General features: G+C 34.3%; 1 protein-coding gene across 1 annotated transcript in view; it reads right to left on the bottom strand.

Annotated features, from left to right (window-relative positions):
* The window catches only part of LOC111050117, a 46,374-nt gene that overhangs the window by 12,258 nt on the left and 17,309 nt on the right, over positions 1 to 16,807 (bottom strand). The window contains exons 6-11 of the mRNA XM_039439187.1: positions 15,807 to 15,875; positions 12,784 to 12,880; positions 11,292 to 11,448; positions 8,066 to 8,247; positions 6,681 to 6,885; positions 4,810 to 5,013 (exon numbers count right to left, since the gene is read on the bottom strand). Coding sequence (XP_039295121.1) covers positions 4,810 to 5,013; positions 6,681 to 6,885; positions 8,066 to 8,247; positions 11,292 to 11,448; positions 12,784 to 12,880; positions 15,807 to 15,875 — 914 coding nt within the window. The remainder of the gene's footprint in view (positions 1 to 4,809; positions 5,014 to 6,680; positions 6,886 to 8,065; positions 8,248 to 11,291; positions 11,449 to 12,783; positions 12,881 to 15,806; positions 15,876 to 16,807) is intronic.

The following is a 16,807-nucleotide window of genomic DNA, read 5'->3' on the forward strand; positions in this document are numbered from 1 at the left end:
AACTCCTGCACTAAGAAAAAAATCATTCAGTTTCTCAGGAGGAATGTTGATTGTAGTTGATGACTTATTCTTGTGTTTAGATTCATTGTTGATGATTTTCCATGCTGTTTTACATTTATTGTTAGATTCTGTCAACAGCTTGTCGTTGAGTGACAACTTTGCCCTAGCAATCGCTTCAGTGTAAAGTTTTTTGAAATCTTTGAATCTCTCTTTGTCTTCATTGGCACCTCGGATCTTCCAAATTTTATACAAGACTAACAGGTGGTTCTTCATGGTCTTGAGTTCAGGAGTGTACCAACTATTAACATGCATGTTTGAGTCCTTGGCTCTATTTTTGTGGGTTTTCATAGGGCAAAACGTCGTCAGGTATTGAGACAGTATATTCATAAATTTTTGTACTACCTCGTTCACGTCCCATACATAGAATATCTGTGACCAGTCCAGACTTGAAAGGAATTGACTTAGGTTGTATAACCTACTAGGAGACACTACTCTTATTAAACAACAGTTGTTTTCGTCATCCTGTCGGTTAGGCCCTTTGAGAAGAAAATTATCTTGATGAATATGAACCAAAACTCCGGCATGATCTGATACAAGGTCTTGCTTATAGATTTCACAATCATATGAATTAGTATCAATGTTAGAAAAAATATTATCTATACAAGCATGACCTCTTGTTGGATGAGAGTGCATGCTATACAAATCAAACGATCTTAGAACATTTATAAATTGCTTTACGTCTGTCTTCTCATAGTCAGATATGTTAATGTTCATGTTGAAATCACCAGCTAAGACAACATACGAATATGGTTTAGAAGTAATATATATTAGTAGCTCCTCCAGCTTGACAAGGAAATCCTTAACATTGGAGTCTGGTGCTCTATACAGACATAGGATAATACAATTCACTGGCAATAATTTAATGGCAGACAATTCAAAGAGGCTGTCTGATGTGAAATCTGATACGTCCATTCTCTTGAATCTCAATGAGTCTCTAATCAAAATAGATGAGCCACCATGCGTTTTTGTATTCCTACAATATGAGTCGGCCAATGTAAAACCAGTGGGCACATAAAATGATACTTCATCTTCATGTAGCCAATGCTCGTTTATGCAGAGGATGTCAATTTGTCTACTTTCAGCTATCAGCTCTATCTGGTTTACTTTGTTCCGCATTGAACAGATATTAATAAGAAAAAGATTCATGGTAGAGCTGTTTCTCAATTCTTTATTCTGAACCAGTAAAATCCACTCTGAGTCATTCTTGTCTGTTGTCAACGAAGTGTTATCGTCAAAATCAAGCTCTATGTTCAATTGATTGTCGTTTATTGATAACTGATACTTGCCGCCATCCATAACAAGTGAGGCCTCATCATTTAGAACAGTTTCAGTTGCTTGTCTAAAAGAGGCAGCTTTCAGCGAAGCCTTGTCGTTTATTTCAAGTTTAAAGGTATTGAATCTTCCACTTCATTGATTGCCTGCATGGATGCTCCACTTATAAAATCAGATATGTAGCGCTTTCCCAGCGAGTTGAGGTGTAGCCCGTGTCGTGTATGGAAACGCCGACCTATGTTACTAATATCTAAAAGCCTAACATTTTTGAATTGTCGACAAATTCTAGCTATCTCTAAGTTTGTTCTCTCTATTTGATGATGAATGTTAGAGGAAATTGGAAGATCATATCTACGAGGCACATTCATGAGTATGATATTCACATGCGACAGGTCATATAAACATTTTTTCAAAGAACTTAGAAATTTTTTTGCACCAAATTTTTCCATATCATTTCCTCCTCCCATCAGGACGACCAAGTCGCGATCTGACATATTTTTGCTCTCATGCTCACAGCTTGAAGCAACATCTTCGAATTTAGCACCTGGTTTTATCATTCCTGTCACCTTACAGTCTACTCTTTTTGCCGTGAGATTCACTATATTTTTACCATGACTGTCCGCAAATATTGTTATTTTCTCGAAATTTATTTGACTTGAGCTGTTTCTAATTGCTACTGGGGGTGACGTAGTTTTGTGAGACAAGAAACTTGAATTTTTGAAGTCTCTAACCCGGTTTTTCACAAGACGATGAACTTTGGCCTGATCCGGACGTGAGTTTGACACATTGAATAAACTTCTTCTATTTTGCGAGATACTAATCATATGGAGCTGCGCCTCGTCCGCTTCTTCACACTCAGTCAACACCTCACATCCCTTCCTAGAAGTCGCAAAAGAACTGGAGAGACTCCCAGGAGCTGGAGTAGCTCCTCCTCTGTTGTTTCCAATGCTCGACGAATCATTCATGAGATTATCACTTGATTTAATGTACAACTCGTCATACCTAGCTCTCCATTTGTCAGTCTCTATCCTCTCTAAAACTTTCTCATTCCTGAGCAACAAGTTGTCAGCCTCAAGAGCTTCTATTGAAGTAGACATCAGTAGAATTTTTTCTGTAAAAGTTTTATTATCCTCTTTGAGTTTGTTAATAGTTTCCTTCAAATCCTGTATAATTTCATAGGGGACAGCCTCCATTTGCTGCTCAGCCTCCGATGGAGCCTCCTCTCCTGATAAACAATTTACAGGTTCATTTGTGTCAGCAATCCTGCTCTCTGTCTCAGTCTGGACGCCAGTCTCCGCGGTAGATTTATCCCACCCATTCTGTTCTTAGCTTCTTAAGTTCGTCTCTAAGAGCGGCGTTTTCACAATCCTGGTTACCATCGTCTGTATGTACGACCAGTGAAGAAGACAACTCGTTGACATTGGATTTCTCCTGTTCAAGAACTTGCACCGGTGTGGAACAAAACCCTGTATTATTTCCTTCAGGCTCATATATTGAGCTTTCTGTTAATGATGGCGTAGGTGATTGATTGATCGTTACTTTTAAACAAGAGCTTTGCTCATCATTCTCATCCTCCACATTAAAGGATGTCTGATGAGTAACTGAGGGATGATTATGTTTTGCTAATACTTTGCTAGTGATTTTATCGATGCTAGCATTAGTTTTTAGGGAAGCATTACAATTTTTGAACAAACATCTCCATGAGACCTGCAGCCCTGTGGCCATTTCCCTACCTTTTCTATAAGAGAAGCCATCGTAAAGAAGTTTTGGATTACCCTTAGAGGTTTGCGTTATTTTCAAGCTGGACATCCTAGAATTCACCAATTTACAATTTTAAGTTTATGGAAACAAAAGATCTTATTCAAAATAAAAGAACGCCATTGTAATACATAAGATATGACAAATGTTAAGAATCACAAATACAGCTCAAAAGAAAGAAAGAGATCTGTCCGGAAAAGAAAGATAAAAGCTGGAAAAAAACAACATGTGTGATGTTATGAGATTTAGGATAGATGAAAGACAATTAAAAGTAATCGTTTAAAGTTCAATATAGTTCAGATTCAGGTAACAAGTGCGAAGAATCCAAGTCTGTATTTAGAGCGATAAGCGTAGCACACGGAATCAACAGGTAGATAAGTAATTGTCTAACTGGTAGTCTATCCCACAATCACTGCTCATAGAAATCTCTGGCTGGTAATCACATCGGTTGTAGATGAAATACAAGTGCATTGATTTTGTTATTAATTAATTCGCCAAATGAGAATAATATTTGTATTATGAATGTTCAGAAGTTATTATTGTAATTCAAGTTTACAAAAGAGTAAGATTTACTCCAATAAATATAGAAGAAAATTGGATTTTTATATTTTTGGAGAGGACGCAGCGATTAGAGGAGAACGGGGAGGAGGGGAAACGAAGATCGCCGAGAGAGCGAGCACGGCGAGGTGAAAGGAAGCTCCTGATAAGAGGTTTAAAAGGTATATCCTACTGGGTGTGGAGATAATAAATTGATATAAGATAGGGAGACGAATGAATTGAAAGGAAATGAAATCGTAGTTATTTATCACTCTAACTGATTATAATTGTTTATGAGCTCGGCTGACTATATCAGTGGAGTTTACAGATGTTGAAAGTTCAGAGCTGTTATCAGTAGAAACAGAAACAGCAGGCTCTTTTCCCGCGCAGAGGATTGTTGAAAATAGAATTCTTGTTATTGGATAGTATGAATTGAGGTTATGATTAGCAAAATTAATTAGCGAATCACTTTAAGATTCAAGAGTGAGCAGGAGATTATTGACGGTCCGGATTTTTGACGTCCGAATTATCGACGTTCTAATGTATAGCCCATACAGGGTGGGTGAAAAGTCCGAGAACGGCTTAATATCTCATACACAAAGGTAATTTGACGGTGAGTGTGATTGGGGATCCCACTCAAATTGAAAAAACTACTTTAAAAATCTGGTCCGCCATCTTGGATCCACCATATTGAATGCAACTTCATTTTTTTAAATAGGAAGGTGGTCATGCGATACATGATTTCGGTAAGGAATTTCAAGAAAAAAATGGATGGCGAAAACGGTACATCGATATCTCAAACCGTTTAGGTTTCCTATTTAAAAAAATAAAGTTGCATTCAAAATGGCGGATCCAAGATGGCGGACCAGATTTTCAAAGTCATTGTAAAGTAGTTTTCTTAATTCGAGTAGGATCCCCAATCACACCCACCGTCAAATTACCTTTGTGTATGAGATATTAAGCCGTTCTCGGACTTTTCACCCACCCTGTATAATATCAGCTACCTACAAAATTTAAATAAGAATTAACTTGAATAGGATGAACATGTATACACATTTAATTATAACAAGATTGGATAAGCATAAACTTTAAAGCCATTAATTTGTCAAAATCACATTAAAAATCAACTACAGAAGTCTACTGAATTAAAAATTATAGAGATTTACAAAAAATAGTGCTTACCTCTCTGGTGGATTGAGCAACTTGCGGTTGGAAGAAGCCCTTCAGCTGACATACGACACACCTCAACACTGCCAGCAAGCGGTTTCCCACTTTTTCACCAAACACTCCTTCTTCCAACAAATATTTAATGAAATACTCAAAATTGAGCAATGGAGAATCCGGGTTTCCCATCCATGGGTTAACAAAAAGATCGGTAGGTATTGTCTGGGAAATTGAATCACAATAATTAGAGAAGCACAAAATATTATTGATGTTTGTATTAATTTAAAAAGAAAACAACTTTGGTAGGAAGAAGGCTGTTGTGTTTTCCTATATTCTTGTATACAGAGGGGTTCAATAATTTTGCATGCGGGCTACTCGTGCGACACTATATTTTGACAAACATTGAACAGAGTACGGTTCTTTGTTATCTTTAGGCTAGAAACTAACGGTAGAAAATGCATGTCATGAGAGGCTTTTAACATACAATAAACAATCAATAACAATAAATGAACTACTGGGAAATTACAAATCATGATGATAGAAGAATTTATTCAACCTCAAATAGATCAGCGAAGAAAAACTGAACACAAAAAATCTAAGATACAAAAACCTCTGCTCGAAGCGTTTCAGTGCGATCACAGCTATAATGGCACAACAATGTATGACGACTATATAAATAGAAATATAAATCTCAGTACCCTTTTAGAAGTAGCCCTAAAGAAAAATACAATAATATGACACCTATGTATTATGCATGTTTATCATGCACGTTTTACCGTAAGTGGCCAGCCTTACATCTACTGTCAATATTAGTGTATACATTTTTTGCCCCTCTGTATAATCTTATTAATATTATACTATTAGTTCGGAGAACAGAAGAACTCGCTACACTCACTAAGATCACTACTCACACACGCCCGCCTATTCACACACAAATACACATACAAATTGGATTCAGAGTATGATGAGTTTGATGAGTACCTATAATATATTATATGCAATAGGATCTGTAGAGAATGCTGAGAGATATAAGTTCTTCATACTTTAGAGCTAGGATGCACGGTTGAAAAGATAAAAAATTTGAAATTTGAAATGTAGGACTCAGGGGAAAAATGATCAAATTATAACAAATTAAAATTTTTCAACATTTGATATATAAAATAAGACCGCCTTGGAGCGCTAGAAAATAAAAGTATCTTATACTTTTGAGGTGGGATGCAAGTTTAAAGAGATGAAAAAATCTGAAATTTGGGACTTGAGGAAAAAATGATCGAGTTCAAATTTTGAACATAATTACCTATAAGAAATAAGACAACCTTGGAGCGCTGAAGAATAAAGGTCTTCTACACATTTGAGCTCGGAAGCACGCTTGAAAATATAAAAAATCTAACTTGGATTGGGACAAAAATGAAATTCGAATTCCAAAGACTTGAAAATTTTGAACATGATCGTGATACATGAAATAATCTGAAACGCTGAGTAAAATGAGCCCAATTTGAACCTGATCCGATAATCCGTATTGATAAGTTGATTTTTAGGGGGAAAATTTCCGAATAAAGGGCCGCCATCTTGAAACGGGGATGAATGAAATTCTTTTAAATACATAGATTTCTGCGTCTTGTTTCAAAGTACTTTTGTATACCAAATGTTTATCCAAATCGGACCATAACTGCGACTGTAGCTGCGGTACAAAACAAACAAACAGACAAACGCCGATTGACTTAAAACATAGAATTCACTTCGCTCATTCAATAATATATTCCTAAATTCTTATTGTACCTATATAGTGATATTCACGTTATAAAGTCAGTGAAATGATATGACAGCATAATTGCCAACGTTTCTACGGCTGGTGTAGATTTTCAATTAGTTACAGAAAGGCTACTCACTTTGGATACACTCAGTTGCAATTTAACAAAGAAGCCCATATACTTTTTGTAATGTTCATAGCCTGCCAGGTGAGAGGTTGCAGTTAATCCACATAGCAACGTTTTCAAGAATTCTGCAAGCAATTTCACTGCTTCCATGTCAGAACTGCACAGGTTTGTCAACAGGAGTTTCACACCTGTTAACTTGATACGGCCGGGACAGTGTCTGTGAAAAAGAGACCGGAAAATTAAAAAAAAAGAGCATTCAACTATTGAGAATGCTTGACAACCTACTAAAACAATAAACATTGACAAAAACAATTCATCATATACCATAATCAGTTTCTTACATAAAGCCTCTATGCAACGCCTTGCCGTTATAACTCAATTTGATAATTCTTTTATTTTATAATACATTTAATAATTGGACTTCAAATAAACTTAATTCTAAGACCAAATTACATCCGAATTAACTTATGAATTAATTCATTTTTTCTCCATGCAACAAAAGCCAAATAATTGTCTGATCTTTTTATACATAAATCAATATTTTTGAAAATTGTGTAAAAAATAGTAAGAGACTATGTCTGTTTTTCCATTACTTATTTTTGCCATTAAATGAATAAGTGAATCCTTCCACAAAGAATAAAAATTATTTATAGTCGACAAGCCTTTAGTAAAAAGGTCCAAGTAATTATTTGAATTATTATTAGGCCTAATATATTGTTTTTAAACTGTTATGAAAGTAGCCAATGTTTGTGTATTTTTTGGCTTCAAATTTTCTGAAATAACTCAATAAATACTAAGTTTTCAGTAATTATATGTATATGGATTAGAAATCGCATTTGTTCAAATGCTAATTAATTAATAATAAATATTAAACAAAAATCCCAATTTAATGTTGTAACCCCGAAGACTTCTGCTACTGTAAATATTGACAACAGGGTTAACAGCTAGATGGAAATTCGATGAGCGCTACAATAGAAAAATTATTTGCCAGCCCGGGAATCGAACCCAGTACCTGGGTTCGATTGCTAGTCAGGAATTCTTACCCTTACACCAAATTGACAATCTCTGGATAGCAACACTCGTAGTGTAATATTTGATTCAAATTCAGTTAATTACCCTAATAGATTAAAAAACTTCTGTTACTATTGTGGCTAAATGCTTCAACTTGAAGACTTACATACTCATAGGAACACAATAATATTTATAAAAAATTGTGAGATGAACAATACTGGGCTAGGCCTGTTTGTACTCTCCTCATCATAATTATATTATGAATTATAATTGTTTGAATAGTAGAATATCATATCAAGTTAAGAATGTGGTGATAAAATTATAAAAGAAAAGTATGTAATTTGGCATGTGGTGGTAAAAAAATAAGAAATAAAAGTATCACTTACTTTTCCAAATATATTAAAATCTTCATTGAAGTGTTGAGAAAATCTTCTGACGCTTTAGGGGACAAATTATCAATCAATAAATTGACAGGAGTCGCCGTATAGTCGAGTGAAATTTGGCATTCGTCATAAAACCAATCTATCAGTTGTGGTTGATTGGAGTTCTCCAACATATCCAAAAGGAGCTGGAAAAATAAAGCGTTGATGGTTATTATCAGAGTAGGTTGATCAATGACATTGAAAACAATACAATACTACTCTGTATAGTATTATTTACTATAGTGAATGGAAAGTCATAAAGGACTTGGCAGGCTTGGGAATGATAGTCCAAGTGCCGGTTGCACAAAAGCCGTTTAAATTTTAACCGTGATTAATTTCACGAGAACCAATTATAGTTGAGACTCAGAGCAGTAGAGAATGCAAAAGCCCTCCCACTCAGGACTATAGAGCAAACAAGACAGAGAGAAATATTGAAAAGTAATTTTATCTACGAATATCTTATAATGTAGACATTATAAAAAAAACATGAAAACATTATTATTTGAATCGGACTTTTTGCGACTACTACCAGCGGCCAAAGACTTTTCTTTTGCTGGTGGTGTCTGAAACAACTTTTAGTTTTTTTTTCATTTTTTTTATTTCATTTATTCATATACAATAGATACAATAAAGGCAAAAACAACAGGCATTCGCCCAAAACTGCTTTAAACCTTAATTTGGAATACACAGTCTAGAGGTGTTTCAATCATAATTAATTTTGGGGAGTCTCAGACTCTTAGAGTCCCCTTTAGCTTCGCCACTGCCCTAGACAAGAGAAGAGTCCTATATTTTGCATTGATTTATTCACAAATTTCTTATGGCATTGAACTTTGGGGAGCTACAACTTTGCAGAACATGAATAAAATATTCATTTTGCAAAAAAGGGCAATAATATATTTAGCAGGTTTAGGCTTTAACCACACTTGCCGAGATGCATTCAGAAATCTTTCAGTTCTCACAGTTCCTTGTATTTTCATTTATAAAGTAATTATGTTAGTGGTAAAAAATATAAACAACTTGACAACAAATCAGATGTGCACCATCATAATACTAGGAATAGAAATAATATCAGTATCATAGACTTTCTCTTTATAAGAAAAAGCCCAGTTATATTGGTGTGAAATTATTGAATAGGCTGCCAACTCATTTAAATCCTAGGACGCATACCTTTAAAACAGACTTATATAGGTTCTTAGTTGATAAGAGTTACTATAGTATTGACGAATTTTTAAATGGAATGTAGTGTGTTTCAATGTTATTTATGTATGCCAATGTAATTTTAATGTATGATTTACATAATAACTTGCCGTGTGAATTATCTTTTATAAAGTTTTTTGACTGTAAATCTTCCTCACGTTATTCAACTGTATGGAAATTTTCTGTATTATTGTTGAATAAAATTAATATTTTATTCTATTCAACAATTGATATCAGAACAGATATACCGGGATTACATCAATCACAGCTATCCACTATAGTGAGGTCCAAGTTATAATGGCAGTGTTTGATTAGCAATGGTACTGCTATCCTTGTCTTTCATTCAACCAAACGGATAGCGCTATCTCTTTCTCGCTCTGCTCTGTTGCCAGATCGTCTTTAACAATGTAACATTAATAATTAATTAACAAAATATTTGCCCCCTGTGGCTTGGGGGAGCTTTGAGTCAATCATCGTACTCAAGAATGAGTTGAAAACCAGAATTCACCCACAGTATCCATGCTTGTCGTAGGAGGCGACTAAAATGGACCTCAAGGCAACTCCAGAAGTTGCCGTGCCTTTCAAACCCACGGGATCTGCCCCATCAGGGCAGTTTCAGAGGGACAAAAAGAAAAACCCAAGAGACCAGATATGGGTGAAACTCCAGGCACAAATGTGGGTCAAGATGCTGAGTCGAGGGTGGCCGGGCGCTGTGCGCCCTAGAGGCAGTTTTTGGTCCTTAAGGACCTACAAAAAGGCCAGAAGTGGAACTCACGTAGGTCAGGGGTTTGTGGATGGAGAGGCAAAAACTCACCACTGCTCAAAGAAGGGTGGCCATTTAGGCAAAACTTCTTGGGAGAGACGAGGCTTTTGACTCTGCAGAGTTTCGGAGGGGCAAAAAGAAAAACCCAAGAGACCAGAGATGGGTGAAACTTCAGGCACAAATGTGGGTCAAGAGGCTGAGTCGAGGGTGGCCGGGCGCCCGAGAGGCAGTTTGGCGTTCCCTCTCTCAGCGGAAGGACCTGCAAAAAGGCCAGGAGTGGAACTCACATAGGTCACTAGTTGTGGGTGTAGAGACCAAACCTCACCACTGCTCAAAGAAGGGTGGCCATTTAGACAAAACTTCTTGGGAGAGGTGAGGCCTTTGACACAAAAAGAAAAAACTCAAGAGACCAGAGATGAGTGAAACTCTAGGCACAAATGTGGGTCAAGGGTGGTCGGGCTCCCTAGAGGCAACTTGGCCGCCCCTTCCTCAGCGGAAGGACCTACAAAGAAGGCCAGGAGTGGAACTCACGTAGGTCACGAGGACTAATTAATCAGTCTGGAGAGACTGCCAAGCATATCACACTGGATTTCAACAAGGATTGGAACCAGGTGATGAATGGAATGTTAGTATAGGGAAAAACTCCTGGTTCTTGTAAGGACATAGGAATTGGTTTGCCTAACTAACATACTACTTGGGAACACAATAAGCTTCGGTTGACGTGTTGGGTTCTTTGAACCTTTTGATCCTTGAATCCGTCCCTTCAAAAACAACAAACAAAATATTTCATCTTAATTATGAAAATTCATTATGAAAGTATTAAAAAATATAATTTTTTGTTTAATAAAAAATAATTGATTATTTAAAACTAGAATGAACAGTTAATAAACCTGTATCATCTACCGTCTATAGAAGGCATCGACAAGACAGAGGTTCGGCAACGTTGTTCTCTTATCTTTCTTCGCTGCCATTATAACTGGACCTCACTAAAGGCCTATCTACTATCTACTGTGATATTTTTCTGGAAGTTGTGTCAAGATAAGTGATTGAATAAATAAATAGAATGCGGTGGAAAAGGCAAAATGGAAAAAATGGCTTCCTATCATTTCCACTTACTTTATAACGTGGATCTCACTTTTAGATTCACCTTGATACAAGAAAGGAGAAAAATGTTGGAAAAACGAGAAAATAATACATTCTGAAAAGAGAGAAGAGACAAACTGGACTGACCTCGACACAAGCCTGTTGAACTTGCAAGGAACTGTCCATAATGCAGTGAGCGAGACCCTTGAGTATGCCCGCATCATTCACCATGTCCACATACTTTTTGCAATGCCCTCGAATGTAGTTTAATACTGACAGTCGGATCATATGGTGTGGCTCAATACTACAGGAAAACACATAAAAGTAATGTTAAGAATTTAAAATTATTTCGGGTGATATAATGTGAATTTGATTGAAACAGTTAGACACACATTAATTTTTGGACGTACAATTTTTTGCCTTCCTAATGAATTCTATCACGTTAAATGGAACTTGACAAACACATAATAAGGCTAGCTGCACACACATCGAGTTTTGTTCGTACGATATTTTGCTGTCCTTATAAATTCTATTAGATTGAACAGATGATGTTTGACAAGTTCCGTTTAATCTGATAGAATTCACAGAGGACGGCATAAGGCACAATAAGACGGCATAAGGACGGCACAATATCGTACAAACAAACATCGATGTATGTATGTGTGTGTGTGTGTGTGTGTGTGTGTGTGTGTGTGTGTGTGTGTGTGTGTGTGTGTGTGTGTGTGTGTCTGCAGGGCTCAACTGGTCTACAGTAACTATATTACCCAATAGTAATATAGTTACTGTAAACTGGCCTAACTCTAAAACATATCAAGATTTATTATAATCAGAATATTTTGAGTATTTTAAAGGCTGAGAATATTTTTAAAACGAGTAACATACATAACTTGAAAAGGGATGTTGTGGAAGAAAAATTTAAGGGTAGGTATCTATTCAACAATGGTTCAAGAAGTATGAAAATGTCATGAGAAATATATTTAATAAGAAAGTAACAATACAAATGTAAAACTACAATTTTATTTTCAGAAAAATCTTTCTGCTTGTGACTGCAAATTAAATAATAAACGTTATGATGAAAAATATTTTTCGCAATAATGAAATGACTAAAGTTCGATACTCTCCCTAATACATTTTAAGATGATAAACAAGAAATGAATATATAAGTCAAACAAGTAATGAATTCATACAAGGAATGAATATATAATAGACTCGATAGAAAATAAAATAAACAAGACGATATTCTCATGACCTATACACCTTGCTCTTTTCACATGGTTACTTTTCAATTATTGAAAATTATTCTCCATTACCTTTGTTAGAATCCAGAAAATATCTACTATCACTATCACCACAAAAGAATGCCACAATAAGATACCATAACCACGAAATATACCTTATAGTATATTACCTTCTTCCTCATTAGTTTATTTACGTTAAAAATAGTAAAACCACACCATGACATTCATGGAATTCCAGAAAATATATACTATCAAGGTATTTAGACTTGCTATCAATGACCTATACCAAGTAATGCAGATGAAAATACATTAATGCAGAATTACTTACTAACTTACATACATTAATTTGAGGCTGATAAATATATCTGCAATAATAATGATGTTTAGACAATAAAACTTACATCAAAGGCAGTGAAATACAGTGGAGAGCACAAGCTTTCATATAAGCCAATGAAGTAGTAGGGGTATCTTGCTCCATTCGTAATGAGTCGTATTCATCTACAAAGGAATTTAATGGAATAAACTAAGAAAATTAGTAATGATAAGTTAATGATAATAATTTAATTAAAATGATAATAACAATGTTAATTAGTAATGATAACAATAAGTTTATGATACGATTCTCGTGTTGAATAGATTTGAAGTAACGACTTACGGTATGCGTAATCTTTTAATCCAGGATTAGCAAAATTTAATAATGTTTTCGTATGTTCAGCGGATTTGAGTTGGTTAATTCAGGGTTTAGTTGACATCAAAGATAATATAATTTTCGTTATTGTTATTTAATTAAAAGTTAATTTAAAGTTATTGGTTACCAAAGGGTGTTTGGCTAAAACGTTTTTAAACTTTAATCGGTTAGATATAATTATGTTCAAAAGAAAAATGGAGCCAGAAAAGTTGTCACTGCAGAACACCAGATCAATTTTCTACTGTAAAATTTGTCATTAAGTAATTCAGCTTTTTTAATTTTCAGCCGACGATTCTATAAGGTGCGGCAGAACCGATCAAGCAGTTTGCTACGATTGTCACATACTCCAAGATATGAGTTGACATTTTTCCCGTGGTCAAGTCAAGTTTTGTTCATTATTTAACCACATTTGAGTAGCAAACATATTTTGGACCATTGCTAATAGTGGTTTAGCCGCTCACATTTCGAATTATTAATGAAATACCGAAACAACGAATTATTGATTAAGTTAATGCCATATCCCGCGACATGCATGCAAGTACGATTTTTATTTTGTTCGTTTGAAATTGTTTACATTGTTAAAAATGTCCTTGTCAATAAAAAAACTGTTTTATTTCTTTTGCAAGAGCTACTAAAAACTTCAGAGATCGTCTTAAACAATGTATTGTTGCTAATAATCGACATCTTCAGTATTTTTCTTTTTTTAATGGTGATATGGCAATTCTAGGTATTCCTGAACTTATGTTGTACATTAACAGCACCTGTAGCAAAATGGAATTTGTCATTCATACATTTTATAAATTGTTAATAATTGTAAATTGTAACTATTTTATAAAATAGTTAAACGGGATTAAAATTATTAAAATGGTGTACTTTGCTTATGCTCGGCCATCTTCCAATATGGGATAAGTGTAGGCCTATGGGGAGGACACCCATTTCAGAAAGATAGAACTGATCCAGAGACATATTAGACATTATTTTTATTTTACAGAGTGCGAAATAAATTAATTTTTGAATTGAAAATTTAATATTATCAGGGCTGTACTTGGCAAACAAAGACGCTATCCCAGCTCTCTATTATAAAGCGAATTCAAAGTTCTGGAAATTAGGCAAATTTTTGTGAAGAATTTAATTATTGTTTACCTGAATAAAAATCTGTACACAGCTCATGTAAAAAAGTACAGTTTTCGTTCGCCTACCATTTTTCCTGTGCCACGAACAGACCCAACTGTGTGTAGGAGGCAATTTGATCATATTATATGCCATAAATTAATCAATTGTATTTCGGAAAATTTTCTCATAAACCGGATTTCAAAGTCAATAGAGGATTGAATAGAATTGCAAGGTGAATTCAATAATATTTTGTAGTAATTGATAACTTCTGTATACGTATACATTTTCAAAATTTTCTTTCTTGTATTTCTCTTTTCATCCTTCTTTTTCTTTCCTTCTTCTTCTTTCGCTCTCGAATATTTTTCTTTTTGTGAATATAAAAGTGATTTACATTTTTCCTTTCAAACTCTATCACTGTAGTACTACTATGTAAGCTAGCGCACAAACCTAGGTTTTGCTGGCTTTGTCAGATTGGAAACGAGTTATTTTTAGTTTAAGAATCTATGTGTTGATTAGAATCTTATTATGTATATCTTAGTTATCTATTATTTTTATGATTCATACATTGTATTCATTGTAGGCTATTGTTATCAATTTGATGAAATAAATTTGATTTTGTGTTTCTCTATTTTATTTCTGCTAGTATTTAATAATTGTTAAATTTAGTTTTAGGATAGACTCCCACCAACGAGCAAGTTATACTTTCGCTGGTGTTGATTTTCATTTCCATTAAATAGTTAATATACATTTTTATTCATTTATATTAACCAATGCACAAATCAAATACATGATTAGAAAAGGACCAACAGGCCTAGCCGGTATTTATTACCTATATTATATCAGAGATCATAGAAATAATTTATCAATTATTTACTATAATAATTTTATTTACTTACTTTATGATTATATTTATCATATAGGCTATATTGTGTAAAAATGGAAATAAAATTAGATTTTGATTTTAATTATTTCAATATGAAATAAAAAATTCACCAATTAAAAAGAAAAAATTCCTCTATATTTCCTCTATCCTGTGGCCATTTTTATAGCTTCTCAAAACTGCTTAATCGGTTCTGCCGCACCTTGTATTATTCGAGATTATCTTTACTTATGTAAGTTATGTTGCAATATAATATGTTACATCATCAGACACGTTTAAATTAACATATTTTTATATATTTCCATATTTTTTTATTGTACCGTACATTGGAAATTGGATAAAAGAGATTCATGTACTTCAATTATGCGTACGAATTTTAATAAGCATGTATTTTAAGAATATTATGCCATATCCATTCGAGTCTATTGAACGGTACTCCACTACTAATGAAATGAACATCTATTCAACCATTATCTGAATTATACAATGAGCTACAACGAGTACAATATACCAATATAAATATTACATGTTATTATTCAAGTAAATACACAATGAAAAGTGGGAAATACATCACAAACGTCCAACAACATAGATACAGTTTTTTACTAATGAAAAGATATTCCTCCAAAGCCAAACAGGCATAAGAATAAACAAACATAGAGGCTATAAGAAGGTTCATTTTTACGCTCCTACAATGAAAAATTGCATTTATGGAGGTTAAGGGATTTGTAATTGAAACTTACCGGAAGTTGTCACTCTCTGATCGTTATGTTGATCATGATTTTCCAACAACCAAGTAAGCATTTCGAACACTGAAAAAACCTTTCTGATTAGTATTTTTTAACAAATCTTATCTATTTCCAAGTAGTGATGTGGATCGGGAATATTCCCAGTGGGAAGGAACTTATGATTTGGCAATATTTCCGAGACCAAGAAATTTTGGGAATTTATGGGAACTTAAGGAAATTTATAAAATTGCTATAAAAATGATTGAAATTGATCAATCCCACTCATATTTTACTTCAATATAATCAATAAATCATCATTATATTTGATATTGATCAAGATCAGCCACATTTTACATTGATATAATCAATAAATCATAATTCTTTGAGCCTTTTTTTGCTCACTCACTCACTGTCTTTTAAATAGTCAATGAAAGATTATGGAGGAAAAATTTTGGAACACAATTTTTGACCCCGTAGCTCTTTTACGGGTATTAAGGGGGTAAACATATCAAAAGTCCTCACTCCTACCCCCTGTGCTAAGGTGGTGGGGGTGGTTTGAAAGTGCCATATTTTGTTTTTTGCGTATATCTCGAACAATATGCGCCTTTCGGAATTTTTTTTTCGAACACAATCATAATATTAAAGCTCACAAATTATCCTGCAAGGTGCAAGTTTCACTTCCAACATTTTTCCATATCTCTCATAGTTTTCTAGGTATAGCCTAAGCTCTCTACTAAGGCATCACATTTTGAAGAAAAACACTTCCATCTCCAATTTTTTAATCTTTTTGGCCTTATAACTTTTTAAAGATTCATTGAAAAAATCCGTGCTAATCATGGGCTCATAGAGCTCATATTATCTTCAATTTCATCTATGGTCTCATTATTTTACGCATCTACCAACGATTATTGCAGCCGTTATAGTGTTGAGTGTGAAATCTTCAGTTTAACAACAATAGATCAATTGTCAGGGAAATTGGGAGGGAATGTTTGGAACACAATATTTGACTTCGCAGC

Source organism: Nilaparvata lugens, chromosome 12, assembly GCF_014356525.2.
Source record: "Nilaparvata lugens isolate BPH chromosome 12, ASM1435652v1, whole genome shotgun sequence".
NCBI lineage: Eukaryota > Metazoa > Arthropoda > Insecta > Hemiptera > Delphacidae > Nilaparvata > Nilaparvata lugens.